General features: G+C 32.4%; 1 protein-coding gene across 1 annotated transcript in view; it reads right to left on the reverse strand.

Annotated features, from left to right (window-relative positions):
• Positions 1 to 23,460, reverse strand: part of LOC114337879 (uncharacterized) — a 214,308-nt gene that overhangs the window by 170,648 nt on the left and 20,200 nt on the right. The window contains exon 2 of the mRNA XM_050648609.1: positions 1,625 to 1,892. Coding sequence (XP_050504566.1) covers positions 1,625 to 1,892 — 268 coding nt within the window. The remainder of the gene's footprint in view (positions 1 to 1,624; positions 1,893 to 23,460) is intronic.

Genomic DNA, 23,460 nt, shown 5'->3' on the forward strand with positions numbered 1-23,460 from the left:
ATAAAAAATATAACGCATAGGACATAAAGCATGAAAATACCGGATGTGGATAGTTGTAACTGTAGCACTAGTAAGTGATAAATATAGAATAATTTAATACAGTTACATACATATAAATCATTCATTGTTTGTGTTTAGCAGGTATAGAAAAACATTTCTTTACTGACCAACGCACACGGTATTTCCGTTTAAAAGAAATATGTACAATTTTAGAAATTAAGAGTGGTGTCATTAAAAACTCTTTTAGATATAATGATGAAAAGGTTGCCAATGCGAGTCCATTATGCTATTGGATATAGAAATTGAGTCGATACTCGCAATCTTAAAGTTTGTATTTTTAATAGTTGTTACACAATCATGGGCCAACCTGTTTCGAGGCTTAGAATTTTGCCTCATTATCAGGCCTCAGGCCCAGTACATAAAGTCTTCACAATTAAAAACTACTAGCTAAAAATCACAAAAAGACAAAATTGTACATTATATAAAAACAACTATATCTTGATTCAAAACAAAATAAAAATACAATAAAGCAAAACAACTGTAGAGTATTGAATTTAGTAGTCTATAAATATAGTGTATATTGAGACATTTTGCCATTTGGAGTGACCAATCTGATGAGAATTGCTTGGTATATAATTTAATATATACTACTATTAATCCCTAAGTGGTTAAGGGTTGATGGAGTCGTGATAAGATGGTATATGATCAAAATACACATAAATTTATTACTTATAAGTATGTACTTACATATCAGCTGATATGTAAGTAGATACCTATTAGTAATGACTTTATGTGTATTTTGTTCATATACACAAAATTACTACTTTCAAACTGCACTGATTGCTTTCGATGGTAATTACGCAATGAATTCCTTTTTATCTCATCAATTTGATACTTACCACTCCATTCTACTTCCATCGGTCTCCTAGCCAATCACAGGCATCCTCCACACATCATATCCTTAATTTTTTTAAGGAAAAATATTATTGTATACAAAATTTCGTTCTTGTCAATTTCCAGGAGATATTAAAATTAATTTTACTTACAATCTAGAAAAACCCTCTATTCTAAACTAAACAAAATTGTTTACTATCCGTTTCTTTCTGGGAAACCATTTAAAAAACATTGTCTATTGTGCAATCAAACCGCGGCATGCATTTACTTTCTAAACAACCGTTTGAAGTCCGTTCTGTTGAAATGTATAAATTGTCCGTAGAAACTTTACCACTAAAATTTTTTTAAATTATTATATTTACAATTATTTTATTTACTCAATTTGATCATATACAGGGTCATAAAAATTTACGGTCTCGTTGTCTTTGACATAAATTAATTTTTTTAATTCTTCCCATAAAAATTATTTAACAGTATAAAGGTGGAAAACTACGTAATGTAATATTAATTTATACGTTTATATCGATAATTGCCACCTCTACTAGTTGCATCTCTTTTTGATTCACAATGTATTATGTTTTCCATTTTTTGCGTTATTTTGCCGGTCATTAGCGCGCTCATCACTGTATATAAATAATCATAAACATTTCAATATTCATTTCAGTATTGTTTCTTTTGCCGCATACTGTATTGAATGTGAATTTGTATAAATATTTTATCGGTTGATTACCTGTAAAATCTTCATCATCTTTACCATAGTGCACGCCGTATGTTACATTAAGATTTAAATCGTTTAATTTCAGTCCCCAAACCAATTTTACAGCATTCCCAATGCCTGGAGGTATGTATATACAAAGAATCTCTACGCTCTCTAATGGATACGTTCCTGTCGACGTTGAATCCGTAATGTCCTTCTCTGACGTAGATCCAAAATCAGTGGGAAGTTTTGATGATATTGTGTTGACATTGGGCTCTTCGTCAGATATTGCGTATTTAATCTGCAACAAACAATAGATATTTCACTCTATACAGAAAAAAATGAATTTACCTTAAGGGCGTAGGCTCAAAATTTCGCACCAATGTGTTTTAAATGCGTTCATATTTTTTTTTCGAATCCTGATAAAACTAATAAGTATTTTTGAAAAATTAAAGGCAGAATGAAAGATTACATTATTACCGAGGGCCAAAAGTCCTTAAGAATAACCAAAAAGTTTCTTTTAAATGAGAAATTTGAAATTAAAAATTCCACTTAATTTTCTCTTTTTCTTTTCACCCCTGTAACTCATTAAAATAAATAATAGAAGTTTTAGGGATTTTTGGCCCTCGGTAATAATGCAATATTTCATTCTGAGTTTAAATTTTTAAAAAATACTTATAAGTTTTCTTAGGATTCGACGAAAAATGAATACATTTAAAACATATTGGCGCGAAATTTTGCGAAAATGCGCGAAAATAGGTTGATTTTTATTCCAAAAATGGGGACCTCGTTCAACTATAAAAATGTCTGTAATTTCCCAATTCTCTACCTTCCAGTACGACGAACTTTTAATTTTAAATAAGCAGTCGACGTGTGTGAAATATCCCGTTTTCGCATGTGGTTCACTATCGGAATTTGGACGACCGATATAAAATTGGCCGTCCAAAATCGGTGTGAATGTATTTAGCCTAACAGCATTCTTATTCTTCTGGTAGCACTACAACCCGGGTGGGCCTTGGCTGACTGCACAACTCGCTTCCATCTCGAACGTTCGTCCATGATAGTTGGGTCAGTGGGTAGCCCCATTTTTCTTAGATCTGACCATATATTGTCTCTCCATCGCATTCGTGGGCGTCCTAAGGGCCTTCTTCCTGTAGGGGCTTCCTCCCAGATCAGTTTGGTAAGGCGGTTATTGGGGAGTCTATGGACATGGCCAGCCCATCTTAGACGCTGAGTAAACCGCATTGATAAAGGTAAATTTCTGTCGTTAGAATTATAATAGACTAAGAGCTATAGGCGAAAAATCACCATCATCATCATCATCATCAATGGCGCTACAACTCTTCGTGAGTCTTTGCCGCGTTTACTATTGCCTTCCATGTTTGTCGGTCCTATGCCACTAATTCCCATTGTCGCATTACCATTTTCTCTAGATCTTCTTTCACTGCATCTTTTCACCTTTTTCTAGGCCGGCCTACAGACTTTCTTCCATCTGGCCTTTTCCAGAACACATTGTTTATAAGGCGATTGTCGTTACTGTGTATCACATACCCTGCCCATCTGAGTCTATTAGCCTTTATATCTCTGACTAGATTTTCTTTTCCAAATAGAGACTCTAGCTCGTTATTGTATCTGCGCCTCCATTCGTTTGTAACGCTGTCTCTGCAAGGGCCATATATCATTCGAAGGATTTTACGTTCCCACACCACCAATTTATTTACTTCTCTTTTTGTTAGCGTCCATGTTTCGCTTCCATACGCGACTGCTGGTCGTATTATGGTCTTATATATCTGGATTTTTGCACCTCGTGAAAGAAGTATTGACTTCATTAGATGTTTCATTGCAAAGAAAGATCTGTTTCCTGCCATTATTCGCGTTTTAACTTCTCGCTCTAATTTGTTGTCATTTGTGATTGTTGCTCCTAGATATTTAAATTCTTTAACCACTTCGCCACTTTTGCCTTATTCGCCGTCGTTCTTGTTTTAAGACGACCATGTATTTTGTTTTGTCTTCATTTATTTTTAGACCGATTTTTAATGCAGCTTCTTCAAAGCTCGAGAAAATATCCTTAAGAGGAAACAGTAGCGATCAACAGGTAGCGAAAATGCGTTCCAAGATTGCGACTGTAATTTTGAATATTTTTTCGAGATATTTGGCATACGTATTCGTAATATAATAAAGAATGGCGGTACAGAGCCCAATTTGAAAATAAAATTAATATGTGGAAATTACTCTGTAATTAAATACAATATTAAAAAAACGAGCCTGTACCGCCATTAAGAAGAACAAAAAAATACACTTTCTTCAAATAAACTTTTTTATCCGATGCCTAGATTTTGTGTCATTTTGGAACTACTAAAATTTTTTATTTCATTAGTAGTTCCAAAATGACACAAAATCTAGACATCGGATAAAAAAGTTTATTTGAAGAAAGTGTATTTTTTTGTTCTTCTTAATGGCGGTACAGGCTCGTTTTTTTAATATTGTATTTAATTACAGAGTAATTTCCACATATTAATATATTTTTAAAATTGGGCTATGTACCGCCATCCTTTATTATATTACGAATACGTGTGCCAAATATCTCGAAAAAATATTCAAAATTACAGCCGTAGTCTTGGAACGCGTTTTGGCTACCTGTTGATCGCTACTGTGTCACCTTAATTTCTAACGTTGATTGTGCTACTGCGTCTACGTCATCGGCAAAGGCGAGTATGATTTTTGCTCCCCGATCAATTATGTCTGGTTTGAGTTTTGGATACATTTTTCGCATGACATATTCTAAGGCCAGGTTAAACAACAATGGGGACAACGGATCTCCCTGTCTTAGTCCAGAATTTACGCAGAAAGCATTTGATATTTCTCCCCCTATTCTAACTTGTGCAAAGGAGTTACTTACACACATTTGTGTTACCGCAGCTAGTTTATTTGGTACGCCGAGCTCGATCATTGCCTTCCATAATGTTGCACGATTAATTGAATCATAAGCCTGTTTGAAGTTTATAAAGATCTGTTGAACGTCCTGATTATATTCCCAATACTTCTAGCATTTATTTTGTCTTATTGTAAATATTTGATCAACAGTCGATCTACCCGGCCTGAAACCACACTCGTAGTCACCACCTATTTCTTCGGCGTATGGTACTAATCTTTTTAATAATATCGAAGCCAATATTTTATACGTAGTGTTGATTAGTGAGATTCCTCTGTAATTCATGCATGATTCCTTTTTCCTTTCTTGTGCATTGGTACAATAATACTACCACACCATTCTTTCGGCATCATTTCTTGTTGCCAGGCCTTTTCTATTAATTGATGTATTTTACTTATGAGTTCATGACCGCCTGTTTTAATTAGCTCTGCACCAATATTGTCCAGACCACGAGATTTATCTTTTTTAAGCGTTTTTATGGCATGCGTAATTTCTTCCATGCTTGGTGGGGGTATTTCTAATTCGACCGTTTGATACTTATGTTCTCCGTTGTTTCGACCATTTCATTGTTTTCATCAGTGAAATTTTGGATATTCAGGAGCTCTTCAAATTATTCAGCCCATCTTTCTATTATTTTGTTTTCGACAGCCAGCATTTCTCCCTTTTTATCTCTCACGAAGTTGGTTGTCCTTATATACGAGCCTCTCTTATGTTGTCTTACCTCTGTGTAAAAATTTTTACTTTGGTTGCGTCTGTGTTTTCCTTCTGCTTTTTCAATTTGTTGTTGGAGATATTGTCTCTTTTTTTGCCTAAGTGTTCTTCTAGCTACGGCTCTCTCTCTCTCTCTCTGTGGAATCGTGTACGTTTTTCTTCTGATAGGTTCGACAGAAAATCAATTCTTCTTTTGTTTGTTTCTGTTAGTGTTCTTTCACATTCCTCGTCGAACTATTTTTTCTTTTTTTTTGTTCTTCCGAAAGATTTCTCTGCTGCTTCTGTAATAGTTGTTTTTATTAAGTTCCATCGCTTATCTACGTCTTCCGTTTCATTTTCACTTATTTTCAAAACCTGAAACCTATTTCTTAATTCTACTTGGTACTGTCTTTGGTTATTTTCTCCTTTCAACTTCGCCACATTCCATCTTTCGATGTTTGTGTGTTTATCTATTGTTTGTGTTGAAATTCTTGTTCTGAGCTTGGCCTTTACGAGAAAATGGTCTGTGTCGCTATCTGGCCCTCTCATAGTTCTTACGCTTATTATGCTGCTAGAATGTCTCCCATCAAACAATACGTGATCTATTTGATTATTTGTTCTTCCATCGTTTGATCTTCATGTTTTCTTGTGGATATTTTTCCTACCGAACTGGGTGCTTTTGATGGCTAAGTTGCAGCCTGTCGCAAAATCGACCAAACGTGATCCATTATCGTTTGTAACTTCATGTAGAATATATCTCCCTGCCACCGGTATTACGTAATCTTCTGTGCCTACCTTTGCGTTTAGATCACCTAGTATTATTATAATATCGTGGTTAGGAGCTACTGTGCATAGTTGATTTAAAGAGTCGTAGAATTCATTTTTATCGTCCCCTGATGCGTTTTCGGTTGGTGCATACACTGAGAATATAGTTAAATTGGACCATTTGCCTCTTAGTCTTATGATGCAGATTCTTTCGTTTATTGGTTTAAAGTCGAATAACTCTGATTGTAGTCTTTCATGTATTACAAAGTCACATCCTCTTTCATGTCGAGTTTCATGTCCAGACCACAGTACTAATGACTTCTCCATGTGTATTGTTCCAGAGCCTGTCCATCTCATATCATGGCTACTACATCATATCTCAAGTCTTCTAGTTGTTTTATCGCTGTCGTGGCAATTCCAGGTCGGTACCAACTTAGTACATTCCATGTTCCTAATAGCATATCCTTTGTCCGTAGCTTTCGTCGTTTATTTTTATAATCTGTCCTATTCCGAGGCAATGATATTGGCTGACTGCACAACTCGCTTCCATCTCGAACGGTCGTCCATGATAGTTTGGTCAGTGGGTAGCCCCCATTGTTCTTAGATCTCACCATATATTGTCTTTCCATCGCATTCGTGGGAGTTCTAAGGGCCTTCTTCCTGTAGGGGCTTCCCCCAGATCAGTTTGGCAAGGAGGTTATTAGGGAGTCTATGGACATGGCCAGCCCATCTTAGACGCTGAGTAAACCGCATTGACAAAGGTAAATTTGTGTCGTTAGAATTATAATAGAATAAGAGCTAGAGCCGAAAAATCATCGCCATAAGTAATATGGAGTTTTCTCTGTGAAATGCGTCCATTGTGTATTGATAATTATAATCCCTTGCAGGCTGACACCTCAGTGGATACAGGAAGTAGCAATAATGGGTGAAAGGGAAAAATTAGTGCAGTCACTAAATGTTTTCACCTCCTATTCGTTGAACCTCCATCGATTTTCATGAAAATTGGTAAGTAGTTAGAGGATACCACAAGAAACAAAAATTATATGGTGCCAATTTGCGACTTTACCCTGGAGTGGATGCCACCCCTTCTCGGGGGTGAAAATTATTTTATTAAAAATAACTGCATAAATCGATGGAGGGATAAACTTTAAGTAAAATTTGTTATATCAAATTATTAAAATATATCAATATTTTTGAGTTCTTAAAGATCAAAGATTTTTATTTTTCGTGAAAAATTGCATGGTGTAAATCGGTTTTTCATAAATATAATTTAAAAATAGGTTTTGCGAGAAAGGTTGTGATCACCAAAATTAAATAATAAAAAATCAAATGGATTTCTTACTTGAAAAACCTTTTAGAATTAATTAAAATTGAGTTATAGGTGATTGAATTTATACATACATTTTTCGGCGAGTACTCAATTCTAAGTATTAAAGCTTAAATAACGGGAACACGATACGATGCATCTTATGCAATATACTTACTAAAAACTTGTTGAAGTACTCAGAAATATATCTATCAAATGAGCTCCCGGAGAAGATGACAGCGTTAAGATTTATGCTCCAAATTTTTTTCAAAATTTATGATCCAAAAATGTTTACAAAAATTGTTATTGTTTTTTTTAGAATAACTCCATTTATTTTTATGATATCAGGTCTAGCTAAAAACCGTTTAAAAGGTACTTTCAAGGGCTATAAAATAATATTTAACTTAATCTTTTATGTCCCTTATTTTTTAAAGATATGTTTACATGGTTACATTGTTCTCTCAGTAAGATTTGATTTATGTTGTTCTAAAGCTATTTTCTTCTGGTATTTTTGTAAGCAATTATTCTAAATGGGAAATAAGCCAGAATTTGAAAAATAAAATGATTTTATTAACGTTTTGACGTCCACATCTTGACAACGACATCCGATAAGAACGTCAAAACGTTAAAAAATCATATTTTAGTTAAATTGTGGCTTATTTTCCGTTTAGAATAGTTTATTATAGGGGAGTGCATTTAGATTTTCACTTCGGAAAAAATCAAACAAGATAAAACTTTTTGTAATTTCATTAAGAAATGTTTAATAAACAATATATCAAAAAGTTCTACTCGAGAAGTGGGTGCTTCATTTTTTATTAAACAAATGAACAGCGAAGTTAGATGTTTTTTTAAATAACTCCGAAAATATAATTTTTAGAAAAAACTGACTTGACCATTGAAAAATTCAGAAAATTTTACAAAAAAAACCTTATATAAAGATTTTTCTAAAATTAAATCTCTAGCTTCTGTAATTTTTTATTTATAACGCTAAAGTCACCCTTCTCACACACATTGGCGCAATGTAAACTAGCGTTGGAAGAAGTGCGCGGTTGAGTTTTTTTAATGTAATTCTTTAACTAATGGATCAAAAGAAATTTAACAAATTGGACATGAAAGAAGATAAAATAAGCTATCTTATGGTTGTAATAAAAAGAAACAAAATGTATGGCCATAAGTACGGTGTGGGCGGAAAGTGAGACTTACATGAATTTTGTTTAAAAATGATTTAAAAATGTGTAACTAATACAATTTTACTTACAAAGCTCTCAAATTTGCACAAATTACCTCTCAATCATCTTACTAAACGATGTTTCATTCAAAAAAAATCTCAAAAATTTAATTCAAATAATACGCTGTCTCAAAAAATGTAATTTTTGAAAACTTCGTAGTTCTACAGAATTCCCACCATTTTAAGACGGTATTACTTAAGTTTGAATAAGTCTAATACAATTTTTTTAATATTTTCTTAAAGCCTAGGATGTAATCTTTAAAAAACACTGAATTATTTTAGATTAAAAATGAAATAAACAATTTCTTTTTGAGAAAACTAAGAAAGATAACAAAAATGTAATACAAAAACCGAAAATTACCAGCTGAAAAAATGTATATACAGAGTGATCAAAAAAGATTTTTCTGTAAAACTTACCTAAAATTAATTTAATAATAAGCTTCAAAAATAATAAATGTTTAACAAAAAAATTTTTTTTAGCTCTTATACAGTATGTCTGCGTAACTAGGAACCTATTGATAACTTTTTTAATATCAGTTTTACGAAAAAAAGTTATTCTTTATAAAATACTCTGCATCGTATACAACATAAGATGCAACCATCAAATATCAAATTTTGTTAATTTTGTACGAGGTATGTCAAAAAATATGAATTTCACTCAAGAGTAAAGTAAAGTAAAGAAAAGTTGTTTGGAATTAAAAACTATGTTCCAATATAATGTAATTATATCCTACTAATCGAAAATTTGTTTTTTTTTAATATTGTTTCAAATTAATTATACCAAACGTCATTAAATTTTCACTTATTATTTATGATAACTGATTTATTATTAATTTTATGAAGAAAGTTATTCGTCATAAATAGCTGTGCATGATCTAACACTTAATATGCAAATATAAAATATTATATTTTATCAATATTATACGAGGTATTATGTAAAAAAATTGCATAAAAGTGTAATTGCATATTGACACATCGTTTTTAATTCTGAACAACTTTCCATAATAACAATTTTCAGTATTATGAAAAATATAGGTATTTTACTCCTAACTGAAATTTTTATTTATTGACATATCTTGTACAAAATTGATAAAAATTGATATTTTATGATTGCATTTAAAGTTTTAGAATATGCAGAGCTTTTCACTAAGAATAACTTTTTTATTTATGATCCAATTGCAACAATTTTTGAAGATTCAGCCAATCTTCACTTTAAACGAATTTATTACCAAGTTTAAGCTTGGTTAAATATCTTTTTGCCAGCTGACAATTGGGGCTGGAAAAAAGATAACTCGAGTATGTCACCAATCACCATGACGCAAGATCCCGCCCCAAGTGAACTGCTGAAAATGATTTTTTGTGCATGCAAAACTGGCTGTGGGAGTCAATGTGGATGCAGAAAAGCTGGATTATTCTGTACCACTGCTTGTTCTCATTGTTTCGGACAAGACTGTTTGAATTGTCCCGTTTTAAATGAACAAGACATTGAAGAAAGCGAAGATGTCAGCGTAGTTGGAGGTGATATTGAAGAGATAGATTTTGAATAATTTGTTCTTTCTTTCTAATACATTTTAATTTTTAATATTATTGTGAAAATTATTTGTTTATCGTTTTTTTAAGAATGAAATTCCATATTTGTTTGATTGGATTCTACTTGTTTTTCATTTAAATATCCGCCATTTCATTTAAATTTTTAATCTTTAATTCAGATTCAACAACCTTTTAAAAACAAAGACAATAAATGTTTTAGAAAAATGTTCTTTTTATGTTCTTTTTAGAAAATACGCATTTTGGATCCGTCATTTTATAATTTATAATGTTAACATTTAAGTTAGGTTTGTCAAAGCTCTCAAACATAAATATATGTAGAAATAAATACATTTTGTAAAGAAATTATGATTTTACAACTATTTTTTAAGTTATCCGCCATTTTGGATCTGCCATTTTATAATTTAAATTATCAAAATTTGATTCAGGTTCAGCAACCTCTCAAAAATATCCACATATATGTAAACAAACACCTTTTATAAAAGAAATTCGGATTTTACAACTACTTTTTAAGGATTTTTAGGAAAAATCCGCCATTTTGAATCCGCCATTTTGAATTTGCAAATTGTAATATCAGATTCGGGTTCAGCATAATCAAAACTAAAATAAAAACATTTTTTATCAAAATAAAATGTTGAATTCACCCATACTCTTATCATTATTTATACAAAAAAAATTGTTATTGTTTAAACAATTAATAAACAATTAGCGGCGAAATTTGTGAGTAGAACTTTTTACTTTAACATATTTATAAACTAACAAAAAAAGTTTTAGAAAAATATAACGTTGTTTGATTTTTTCCGAAACATTGTATCTTCTCGTTCTAATTGCACTCCCCTATTAGTAAAATTTACGTTTTAAACGTTTCTAGTGTTTCGGTTATTTTTTGTACTGCAAAAATAATAAACTAAAATTTGGTTATTTTTTACGCATATCAATTATTTTGAAGTTATCATCGAAAGAAAATACAATTTACGATTGAAAACTTATGATTTTTTTTAAATAATTTTTTTTTCAAAAATATGCTTTACAAACCTGTCAAAATATTTGACGGTGTTACTTTTGCTAAAATAAAGAAAGTTGTATAGTGCCTACTATAAATCTTAATTCTTGTGGAAATAGCGTATGTTTAATTTTTCACCTTTCCTAAAAAAAATTGAAAGGGTTTTCTTATTTTCATCATGACTTGCTTAGCTTTGATGCTATTAACTTCATCTGGAGTTCACTTGATAGGTATTGTTAAGTACTTTGACTTAAGTGTTTGGTAAGTATATGTAATAAAATGCATCATTTTCTGGTTATTTAAACTTGAATACTTAGATTTGAGTACTAGCCAAAAAACCAAAAAAATATACATTCAATCACCTATAGCTCACTTTTAGTTAATTCTAAAAGGTTTTTCGAGTAAGCGGTCTATTCATTTTTTTATTATCTTCAATTTTGGTAATCACATCTATTTTGTTAAAACTTATAGTTTTTGAATTATTTAAAAAAAAACCGCTTTACTCCATGTATTTTCTTTTTCACGAAAAGTTCAAATTCTTGATCTTTAGTAACTCAAACAGTATTCATTTATTTTAATACTTCGAGACAACAAATTTTGCTTAAAATTTGCCCCTCTCTCGATTTGTTGGGTTATTGTTGATAAAATAATTTTCACCCCGAAAAGGGGTGGCATCCACCCCCAGGGTAAAAAACGCAAATTGGCACCATATCACTTTTGTTCCTTGAGGTATGCTCTAACTACTCACCAATTTTCATGCAAATCGGTAGAGGTTCAACGACATCGGAGGTGAAAACCTATAGTGACTGAACTTATTTTTCCCTTTCAGCACTTATTGCTACTTCCTGTATCCACTGAGGTGTCAGCCTGAAAGGGATCATAATTGAAGAGTACAGGGGAAAGACAAGGAATGTCATTTATTCATTAATATCAATATACAATGGACGCATTTCACAGGACAAACTCTATATTACTTAGAACGATGATTTTTCGGCTCTAGCTCTCGGTCTATAATTAAGTGTTGTGATATTCAAAGGCATCATTCATAGGGTAGTCAATGAGGGTATTTGGCTCCGAATTCCATCCTACTACATCGATTTACTTGATATTCTCAGAATAAGTAGGGAATAGCTAAAGAAACAAAGTCTATCCTATACCGATATGCGCTTTTATCTTGGGGGTGGTTCCCACCCCTTCTCAAGGGTGGAAAATTTTTTGGTTAAAATAACCACGGAAGTAGCTAGAGAACCTAATTATAAGCAAAAACTGTTCTATAATTTTTTTGCGAATACCTTAAAAACTATGCATCTAACGTAAAAAACTATATAAAATATTTTTAAACCTTATAAAAAATAAAAGAGATTAGTTCCTTCCTAAATCTTCTAGTTATAATACACAAAGGGATATGGTAGGTGAGAAAAGTTTGTTTTTTGGTGGATGCTCAAAGACCTTTAAAATGAGCAATATTAAATGTCGATTACGTTTATACTAAGCGAGATATGCTGCAAACAAAATTGATGACTAATGTATTTTAAGAAAAAATGAGAAGTATATTTAACCCATCATCTATCAGAATTTAAATGCATCGTTTTATTTCTACAATACGTTTTATTAAAGTGTTATTTCTATGTTCAAAAAATTAGACGGGTTTAAAATTACTGGTTTTTGAAAAAAATAAGATCAAATTATAGAGCGCATTTTTAAATTTTAATAACAATCTTTTTTTCTCCACGTAACTGGAAAACAAAAAGAGATACGAAAAAGGATACCGAACAAAGATTTTGGCTTTTTTTAGGCAAACATTTTGTTTTGGTTTTTCATTATTGTATCTCTTATTATTTTCAAGTTACATGGAGAAATAGGAAGATTTTTAAGAAAACTTAAAAATGCGCTCTATAATTTCATCTTATTTTTTTACAAACACCATTTATTTTAAACCCGTCCAACTTTTTGAACATAGAAAGAACACTATAATAAAAGGTATTGTAGAAGAAAAACGATGCATTTAAATTCTGGTGGATGAAGAGTTAAATATACTTCTCATTTTTTCTTAAAATTCATTAGTCATAATTTTTTTGTAGCATATCTCACTTAGTTTGAATGCAATCGACATTTAATATTGCTCATTTTAAAGGTCTTTTCAAGCACTACAAAAGGTATTGATTGCATTATACACCTAAAATCTACCATTTCTCTGTTATTTCAAGTTGATTACACCGCTTTGAGCATGCAGCAAAAAAACAAACTTTTTCACCAACCATATTATCTTTTTGTATTATAACTAGAAGATTTATGAATGAACAAATCTCTTTGTTTTTTTTTATAAGCTACAAAATTGTTTTTTATAGTTTTTTTAGTTAGATGTATAGTTTTTAAGGTATTCGCAAAATACCGTACGAGAAGGTGTTACGTTTCAATGAAAATTGCTCATTTTCAACCGCAAATAACTCAAAAAGTATTGAGGTTTAAAAAAAAATTATAGAACAGTTTTTGCTTAGAATTACGTTCTCTAGTCACTTCCGTGGTTATTTTAACCAACAAATTTTCTACCCCCCGAGAAGGGGTTGGAACATTGACTGGCGTATTAATGGATTAGCAAGAAATTTAGAATTGTTATCATTAGTAGACTATAAAACAGGGGTGGGCAAACTTTTTGTGGTAAGGGCCACAAAAAGTTTTTGTTCTATTACTAAGGGCCACCTACGGTAAGATTTTCAAATGTTATACTTTTTTTTACTATTAATTCTAATTTTGTTTAAATGACGTTCGCAGTTATTTAGGCATGCTATCTCCCCCTTACCCCTCAAAATATCCATTTTTCTTTCACATTGGTTACATATTAGTTACTTATAAGTATATTTGAAAGGAAATTCCGTGCTTATATAGATGCAAACGTCATACAGTGTGTCGCATTTAAGATGAAGACACCCCTATATTTCGGTTATCAAAGTAAATACAGATTTTAAATTTTGCACAGTCATAAATGCTGATGGTTTACATTTTTTAAGATAGTCAACTGAAATTTAAATTTTAAACAATGCCTACTGCAAATCCACAAACAGGGTGAATTTTCGATATTTTGCTTCGCGTCAGAGATGTCGGAAAAATTTATTTGGAAAAGTTGTTCCAAATATTATTATAACCCCACATACTCAATTTCATGACCAAAAATTTGCACTTTTAGTTTTTTCAGTATTTGTACTCCAGATCCTAACAGTTAAGTTTGGCTAGCCCGAGATGTATCTCGGGACAGCCAATTGTAGGTTTTAGGATCCTAGCTACAAATACTGACAAAACTAAGGAATTTTATCATGAAATTTGGTATGTGGGGTTACAATAATATTCCAAACAACTTTTCCAAATAACTTTTTCTGATATCTCTAATACTAAGCAAAATACCGAAAATTTACCCTGTTTGTGGATTCGCAGTAGGGAACGTTTAAAATTTAAATTTCAGTTGACTATCTTAAACATTGTGAAACATCATACATCATGTGAAAATTTCAAATCTGTATTTATTTTGATAGCTGAAATATAGGGGTGTCTTCATTTTAAATGCGACACACTGTATACATAAAAATAAACAACGATATAAGTTTGAAAAAATCTTAGATCCCCTTCGTTGTTTTTGCTCTCTTTGAAAGAATTAAATAATAAACAAATATTTATGAAACATGTTATTTATTATTTACAAACTTTCAATAATAATTATTAAATTTTGCAAATATTGTTCTACGTAAAGATTTGTAAAATGCTAAAATATGTTCTTTTTTACATGTGTGTCTTCCTTGTCAACTGGCACGGAATCAATTTGGACTGAAAAATGATTTCTGACAAGTGATAAGTAAAATGATATATTTATCTTCAAAATCTTTGAAATGATTTTCAAATTCCTTGAGGACAATTACAAGTTCTTCTTTGTAAACTTCTTCAACTTGCTTCAACTAAACGATCTTTTATAAATTTGCCATGTGAGAACGGTTTGTTCACTTTAATTAATTTTTGAGTAATTATAAAATTTGCTTTTACAGTATCTAACATTTTGTTTAAAAAAAACATTTTATTCCAGTGACAAATTTTTTAATAATGTTTCAAAATTCTGTATCGGAAACATTCGAAAATTTGTGGAACAATCATTCTTTAAATGAAAATAGTTCACTTTTTTCCGAGGGCCACAAAAAAATGTCCAAAGGGCCGCATGCGGCCCGCGGGCCGCACTTTGCCCACCGCTGCTATAAAACAACTTACAAAAAGCTTGAGAGGAATGTCCAATTTATGAATTTTAGTTCATACAATAAAGTTTAGGAGAACATGAGTCATTTATCAACTTTTTGAAACTTCTTCAGTAAGTTCATGTTGTTTTTTTTAAGGTTTTCATTAAGTCACTGTTGTTTTTTTTTTATATCACTGAAGTAAAGTCTTCATCCACACCAATATAATTTCGATACCAGGTATGAAAAACATTGTAACTCACTTCTGCTTGTAGGCGAGGAAATAAAGCACTAAAATCGCCTAAACCTCTAACTTTTTTTAAAACTCTAAGCCTTTCATTACTGAATTTATTGTAGCTAAATAAAACTGTTTAAAATGATTTTAAAAATATTCGTTGACACCTGGAGACCTAATACAACGATTGATTTTTTTTACATTGTTGCGTATCCTTGTATCCTTAGAAAGGACATGGGACGTATATGTCCCATTAGTGTTGAATGGTGGGGTAAATAAGTCCCATAAGTAAAGAAATAGACTTATATTCAAAATAAAAAAAATAAATTACACAAAAAAAATATTACGTCTTATAAATGATGTAGTAAAAAATATTACTTCTTATGATCGATGTGGTAAAAAAACAATTTTTGCCTAGAGGCATATTGCATTCTGTACAAATAGTCGTAGTTCGAGATTCTGATTTATTTTGTTAACATCTAAAGCACCTTCTTCTAGTAGGTATTTGTTGTGGCAAACGGTCTCCAACATTGATCATATGTTTCTGTCGTTTAGTTTAGATATTCTTCCAGAACGGCCACTTAGTCGTCTTTTTACATTTGAGTTCGATCTTCCTAATTCAATTAGCTGTTCTGCTAGTGGCACCAGAAAATTCAAAAATGAAAATTTTGTACTATTTTGTTGTACATTTCTTTTATGCAAATCCTTGTAAATAAGCCAAGAAATTACAATAGCGTACATAACTAATTTATAAAAAAAAATTTCTCCACCATTTCGCAGATTTTCTGTGCATATCATGTGTGCTAACATTTTGATCAGCCAGATCTACTCCCATAAAATTATTGTAAAAAATAAATGCTTCTGGACAAGTAAACTTAGCTTTTTCTCCAGTTTTTAGCTTTCTGTTGATAGATCAAACAGTTGTATTGTGGCAATTGGACATCAGCAACACTTCCGTCGTGTCTTTCCATTTAGTCGCTAAAATTCCTTCGGATGAAACTAAAAACTTCATATCACCCATTAACATTTTGTTATTATCAAATTTGGCTACGTTTACCCGATTAGCCATATAGGTTCCTAAACATGGAACATTTAGGGTGTTCAGTAAGTTGAACGAAGTGAAAAATCTGTCAAAGCATAGACACACATCTGCTCATCTTATGGTGTTGGCTAGAGTTTCAACAACTCATTCTCCTAGAGTTCCACTAGTTGGTGTTGATTCTTTTCACGAGCAAATATTGAAATCGTATATATATCCTGTAAAAGAATCACTTCGTTGCCACATTTTTATACCTCTTTTTACTGGCTTCATAGGAATATACTGCTTTAGGGCAGATCTTACTTTGAACTTAGTCATTGACTCGTCGATGGACTGATGGGAACTCTCAGTCCTCGCCTTTACAAAAGTGTGTTTCAAACAAGAAACCACTTCATCGATGTAGTATGTTTTTGACGTATTACCATTTCTTTCAGGATTATTATAATAGGACTTAGATAGCAGGAATAAACAGCGATCTCTTGAAATAGCTTTTTTATGAGGGAATTCGAAAATGATTCCTTTTGTGACCAGTAGCGTGAAATACATGGTACTTTATTGTAACACAGAACCACAGTACAACCAATCACTGTCATAATTTGGTACATATCTGTTTTTTTTTCGTGTTTAATTTTATATTTCTCTTTTTTTGGAAGTACTGCTATTCTTTGATTTGTACAGCAAGCAGTGTGCATAAATAAACTGCGCGGAAATAATTAAAAAAAAATATCAACAGGACGAGAACCTCTATCAATATTTAGTAATATTATCCCATTTCTCTGGGTAGGAATTTCTTTTTTTGGGCCAAAGTTTGTGTTTGGTATATTCCATTGTGCAGTGAATTTATTTCTTTCCAATTTATCTTCAGATATTTCCGCGTCATCCGAATTTTCTTCGTCGGAAGGATTGATGTTTACATCCGGAAGCATGGTCAGAAGTATCTGAGGCAGAATCGTCACTTGGTACATAGAGTCAGACTCTGAGGCAGTATAAGATTCTTCCTCGGATTCATTTTCTGAAATATTTGAGAGGTTTTCAATCTCTTCTTGAAGCTCTTTTTGCGTTAGAAACCGTCTACGTGCCATAGTAAGTCTGCAACCAAACAATGCGAATGGGATAAATACGACCCGGTATAAAAGACTACTGGGACACTAGAGTCTCGTTTAAAAACTATGGTAAAATCGGTAAAAACAATATCAAAAATAAACAATATAACATATAACTAACCTCTGTTCAGCAACTAAATTATAAATAATCTGTTAAAAAAACAGAACAGCCACTTTTTCTTTAATAAAATTGGATTATTTACTAATTGTTGATTCACGTGTTTAGTCAACATTAGTTTTTAGGTTAAAGACGTGATATTATTATGTAGGTGGCATACTACTCAGGAATGTCTAAAAATACGGATGCGTTCAAATAACATGGGGTTTGGGGACAAATGGGTGCAAGCCGATTTTTTTAAATCCGCTGGGACATAATGTCCCCGCAGTAATGAGAGGGTTAAGACGGATCGTTCTGAAATATTTTGCATTCGATTCGGGAGAGCGTCTGGAAAATTCTTGACCACTTTACATGAAGTATAAATGAAAATTGCATTGTTGTAGGCGGAAAATTCATTCCCGTTCAAAAATAAAAATTCAGAACTCGGAAAATAATCGTGGAAATGAGTTCAATTTTCATACCCGTGGATGTTTGAGGTCGTTGAACAGGAATATTGTATCGGCGAAGCTGTTAGAGGTACCTTTTGCCTAGCATCCCGGTACGCACCTCGTCTCCTGGAGTGTTATGGAAATTCATTATGAAAATCGTTGAAACTTCTTATCCCGAGGTTTTTGAGATCGTTGAACACGAATATTTCTTCGGTGATGCTGTATGAGGTACCTAGTGCTCGGTATCTACGTCTGCTCCTGGAGTTTGATGAACATTTGCTATGAAAATAGATGAAATTTATTACCTCGGAGGTTGTGAGGTAGCTGAACACGAATATTACAACTAAGATGCTGTTCAAGTTACCTGGTGCCCTGCATCTAGTTCGTCTCTGGGAATTTTATGAAAATCCGTAATAAAGTTTGTTGACTCTTGTTATTCCCGGGTTTTTCAGGCTACTGAGTTTTAATCATATACTCGAGGTTCTGACATCTTTATTTCTAAAAAATTATTAATAATGCTAAAAACATTTCGAATAACTATTTTCCTAACCTACGCTCTGAAGTAAAATAACTTAAAAACCCACGAGGAAAATAAAATTCCTGTAGCTGGCTGTATACCATGATCATCATCACTGGCTCGGCAACCCTTTCTGGGTCTTGGCCTGTTCCAGGATTCTTCTCCATTCTGATCTGTTTCGTGCTTTTTTTCTCCGGTTTTTTATTTTTAAGGTTATTATATAATTTTCTATTTGTTCTAAATATCTCAGTTTCGGTCTTCCTCTTGTTCTTTTTCCTCTGGCATCTGTTTGAATATTTTGTTTGGTATTTCGCCTTCTTCCATTCTTTCTACATGTCCCATCCAACGCAGCCGTCCTATTTTAACGAATGTTATGATATCCGGATCCTGGTATATTTTGTATAGTTCAAAGTTGTACATTCTTCACCAAATTCCGTTTTCTTTTGTGCCCTTATATATGTGTCGCAAGATTTTTCTTTCAAAGGTGGCTAGCAATGTTTCCTCTCTTTTAGTGAGTGTCCAGGTTTCTGAGCCGTATGTGAGTACCGGTCTTATTAAGGTTTTGTATATTTGGCATTTTGTTTTTCTTGCGAAGTTATCTGATCTTAGTTGCCGAATTAATCCATGGTAACTTTTATTGGCAATAAATATTCGCCTCTTCACTTCCTCCGCAACGTTATTTTCAGACGTGACTAGGGATCCCAAGTATGTAAAGTTTTTTACCCCCTGAATGTTGTATTCTACTATTGTTATATTCTGTGGCTACCTTATTTCTGCGTTTTTACTTACCTGCATATATTTTGTTTTGTTCTGGTTGATTTTAAGGCCACTATTTTGTGCAGCTCGTTCTCTTTGATTGAATGCCTCTATCATTTCTCTTCTTGATCTTGCGATTATGTCAACATCATCTGCAAATGCTAGTATATGCACGATTAATGATTGTTCCTCGAGTATTGACTGCTGTGTCCCTCATTGTTTTCTCGAGTACGATGTTAAACAAGATGCATGATAGAGCGTCTCCCTGGCGTAGTCCCTTTTTCACATTTATTGTTTCCATTAGTTCGTTTTGTATCCGGATTTTACTTTCTACTTTTAGAGATTCTCTTATCAGTTCTATTAGTTGTGTTGGTATATTAAATTCTTTCATTGCCTTTATTAAGAATTCTCGGTTTATATTGTCATATGCGCTTTCGAAGTCTATGAAGAGATGATGTGTGTCGATGTTATGTTCACTTGTTTTTTCGAGGATCTGTCACAGAACAAATATCTGGTCTATTGTTGACTTCTGTCTACAGAAGCCACTTTGGCATTTGCCAACTATTTTTCAGCATGTGGTCTAAATTTTCATAAATGACGTTGGACATTATTTTGTATGCTGCATTCAGCAGCGTGATTCCACGCTAGTTTGTATACCATATGGCTGTATACCATAAATTTTGTTATGGCTGTATACCATAAATCACAAAAAATACAGGATCCTATGTAAAAGGTATAGTTAAAAGACCCCAATAAGAGTTACATCACAGAACAAAACGTTTTCGGATTAATAGATAATCCATCATCAGTGTTAAGCCCTAAAATAGTAAGTATAACCTATCTAATAAGAGACAATGTTGTAAAAGTTGACTCTGGTTAAGAATTGACAGAGGCCATACTTACAATAGCAAGCATGCGTGAGCCACCAAAAAGTTATGGGTGAAAACCCTTTAAAAGTTTCAAGATCTTAAATGATACTACATATTATTATTAAAACAGATGGATGATGCAAATATTCCTGGATATAACCAAGGGCACCACATGACTTTAACCCACGTTGATGTGATATACAAAGGAATGAACCTCACATATTGAAAATTGATTGTCAACTGAACTGAAAAGTGAAAGAACTTTAGAATTATGCCAGTGACAGATTGTCAATGCGACGTTATGAAGTATTTTGTTACTTTAGCCAACAAATTTAAAGATTATTATGTTGATGTTGAAAATAAAACATTATCAAATATTCATATATTGGTGTTAGAAATATTCGAACACAAATATAAAAATTGTGAAATATGTGATGATGAAATATATATTATACATGAAAAATGATAAATAGGTACCAGAAATTATGCAGACAGCAACACATTAGGATCTTACAGATGAAATAACTTACTGTTATTGTTACTCACTATTGAATTTTACAACGAATTTCTACAAAACTCCAGAAGACGTAGATACCGGGCACCAGGTACCTCGTAGGTACAGTATCCTCGATGCAGTATTCGTGTTCAGCGATGTCAAAACCCCGAGATAATAGGTCTGGATCCCGCGTATAAAAAAAAGTTGATTAATAGCAAGCTGAAAATTGGTTAATAGCTTAAGGGTGTCTATTCAGACAAAATTTGATATACGGGAACACTGGAACAGGGGAAGTATTAATTGTGGAACAGGTTAAAAATTTGGAACGGTCATACCACGAAAACGTCACATGTATTTTGTTCGGCAGAATTTCCAATTGATTTGTTACCCTTTCATTAAACTCTAATGCAAAAATCAGACTGCTATTTATCACCAAATGGGCATTTTAATGAGTAAAACACGTAGAACATGTCAAATGACAGAAATTATGACAGGTGATAAATAGCAGTCTGATTTTTGCATGGGAGTTTAATGAAAGGGTAACAAAGTAATTGGAAGTTCTGTCGGACAAAATACATGTGACGTTTTCGTGGTCTGACCATTCCAAATTTTTAACCTGTTCCACAATTAAAACTTCCCCTGTGTTAGTGTTCCCATATATCAAACTTTGTCCGACTAGCTATTAACATCCTTAAGCTATTAACAAATTTTCAGCTTGATATTAATCAACTTTTTTTTCATACGCGGGATCAAGATCTATAATAAATTCAACTATTTTCATAACGTATTTTCCCTGATACTCCAGGAGAATATTTTATTTTTTTTACTGCGCTAGCTTTTATATTTTTGGTATCTTTCTTAATCATTTATATTACATAACTTTTCCTCAGCTTTACACTTTCACGTATCACATTGTTGTTAAAATTACTGGTCCTGAATTAGGTCGAGTTACAATACCACTTTTTTTAAGAATTTTATGTGAAGATTATTGTAAGTGGTTTATTATTGCATTACAATGATATCTCAACAAAGTATGTTTCTTTGATTAGGTACCTATAAATGGCAACTAATAAGAAAATAATCAAAATAAAGAGATTATTATTAGTCTTTTGTATACAATTTTTATATTTATTAAGTATAGATATACTCAGGTTTCGTTCAAGTTGTATTTCTGTGTACAATCATTTTAACGTCCTTTATTACTGCGTCTTTGAGTTTTCAATAAATTTATATCCAGAAAACTTTAAACTCAATCTCTTCGATAGGTATTCAGGAAACTTATTTCGCTCCATTCGCATGACTTATCAAAGAGAATGTCACATATATCTTGAAACTTACAATTCAATGTTCTAGTTTCTCAGACCTTAAAGAAAATATTGGACCAAGAAGACAGAAAATATGTTTAAGAACTCGTTTAAGAATACCGGGCAAACATAAAACGAATAAAAACTTGTGTTATAAGGTTTCCGTTTGGTGTATAGTTATCTTGTGAGAATTTCCGACCATTTATTTACAGTCACATTTATTAATATCAAATTCAATATCCATAAAGAATGTTATGATATACATGTTTGTAAGATAAAAAGAATAAAATGAATAAATAATAAAAAGTCAGTAATAGTAGCTTAGGGGTCGTTCAATTATTACGTAACGCAATTTGGAGGGAGGGGGTATGAACATCGCGTTAAGTAACATTATTATTTAGTTAAATAAAAAACTTGTTTGGCATGAGGGCTACTGTTTAATTAAAAAAGTATCTCCCACACACTTTACATTATTACAAACAACATCATTATTAGGTAGGGGCAAACAACATCAGAAATCACATTGATAAAGGCAGGGGTACCAGAGAGCAGTGTTATTGGTCCACTTCTTTATCTTATGTACACAGCTGATTTTTCAGTAAGCAACCAAACAATCACAGCTCCCTTTGCAGATGATAAAGAGATAATGGTCAAACACAAAGACCCAGTCATAGCTGCAAGAATTCTCCAACATCTAGTGAAAATTCAGGTTTGGAGAAGACACTGGTGAACCAAAGTTAATGAAGTACAATCAGTGCAGGTAACATTTACCAAATGCAGAGGTAAAGCGCCGCGCCACCTGTTACACTAAATGGACAAAATCTGCCTCAATCTGACAGCGTCAAGTATTCAGGGATGTACTTGGACAAAGGACTGACCTGGAGAAAACACATTTTTAACAAAAGAAATCAATTTGGCGTGAAACTCAGCAAATACTATTGGCTATTGGAAAGACAGTCAAAACTTAGCTTCAAAAACAAATGATTCGTTTATAAAGCAGCCTTAAAACCAAATATGGACATATGGTGTACAACTATGGGGTATATCTGAAAACTTAAACATAGAGATATTGGAAAGCTTTCAGTCGAAGGTAAGTACTACGGACCATAACAAATGCACCTTGGTTTATACCAAACATGGAAATCCGAGACGATCTACAAATAGCCACAGTTAAGGAAATAGTAAGTGAATACAGCAGCCGCGATTTGGTAAAATTGGAAAACCACCCAAACAATCTTACACTAAACCTGCTAGGTAATAGTGAGCAGAATCGGATACTGAAGAGGCACAAACTATTGGAGATACCATATAGGTTCTAAGT

Source organism: Diabrotica virgifera, chromosome 4, assembly GCF_917563875.1.
Source record: "Diabrotica virgifera virgifera chromosome 4, PGI_DIABVI_V3a".
Taxonomy (NCBI): Eukaryota; Metazoa; Arthropoda; class Insecta; order Coleoptera; family Chrysomelidae; genus Diabrotica; species Diabrotica virgifera.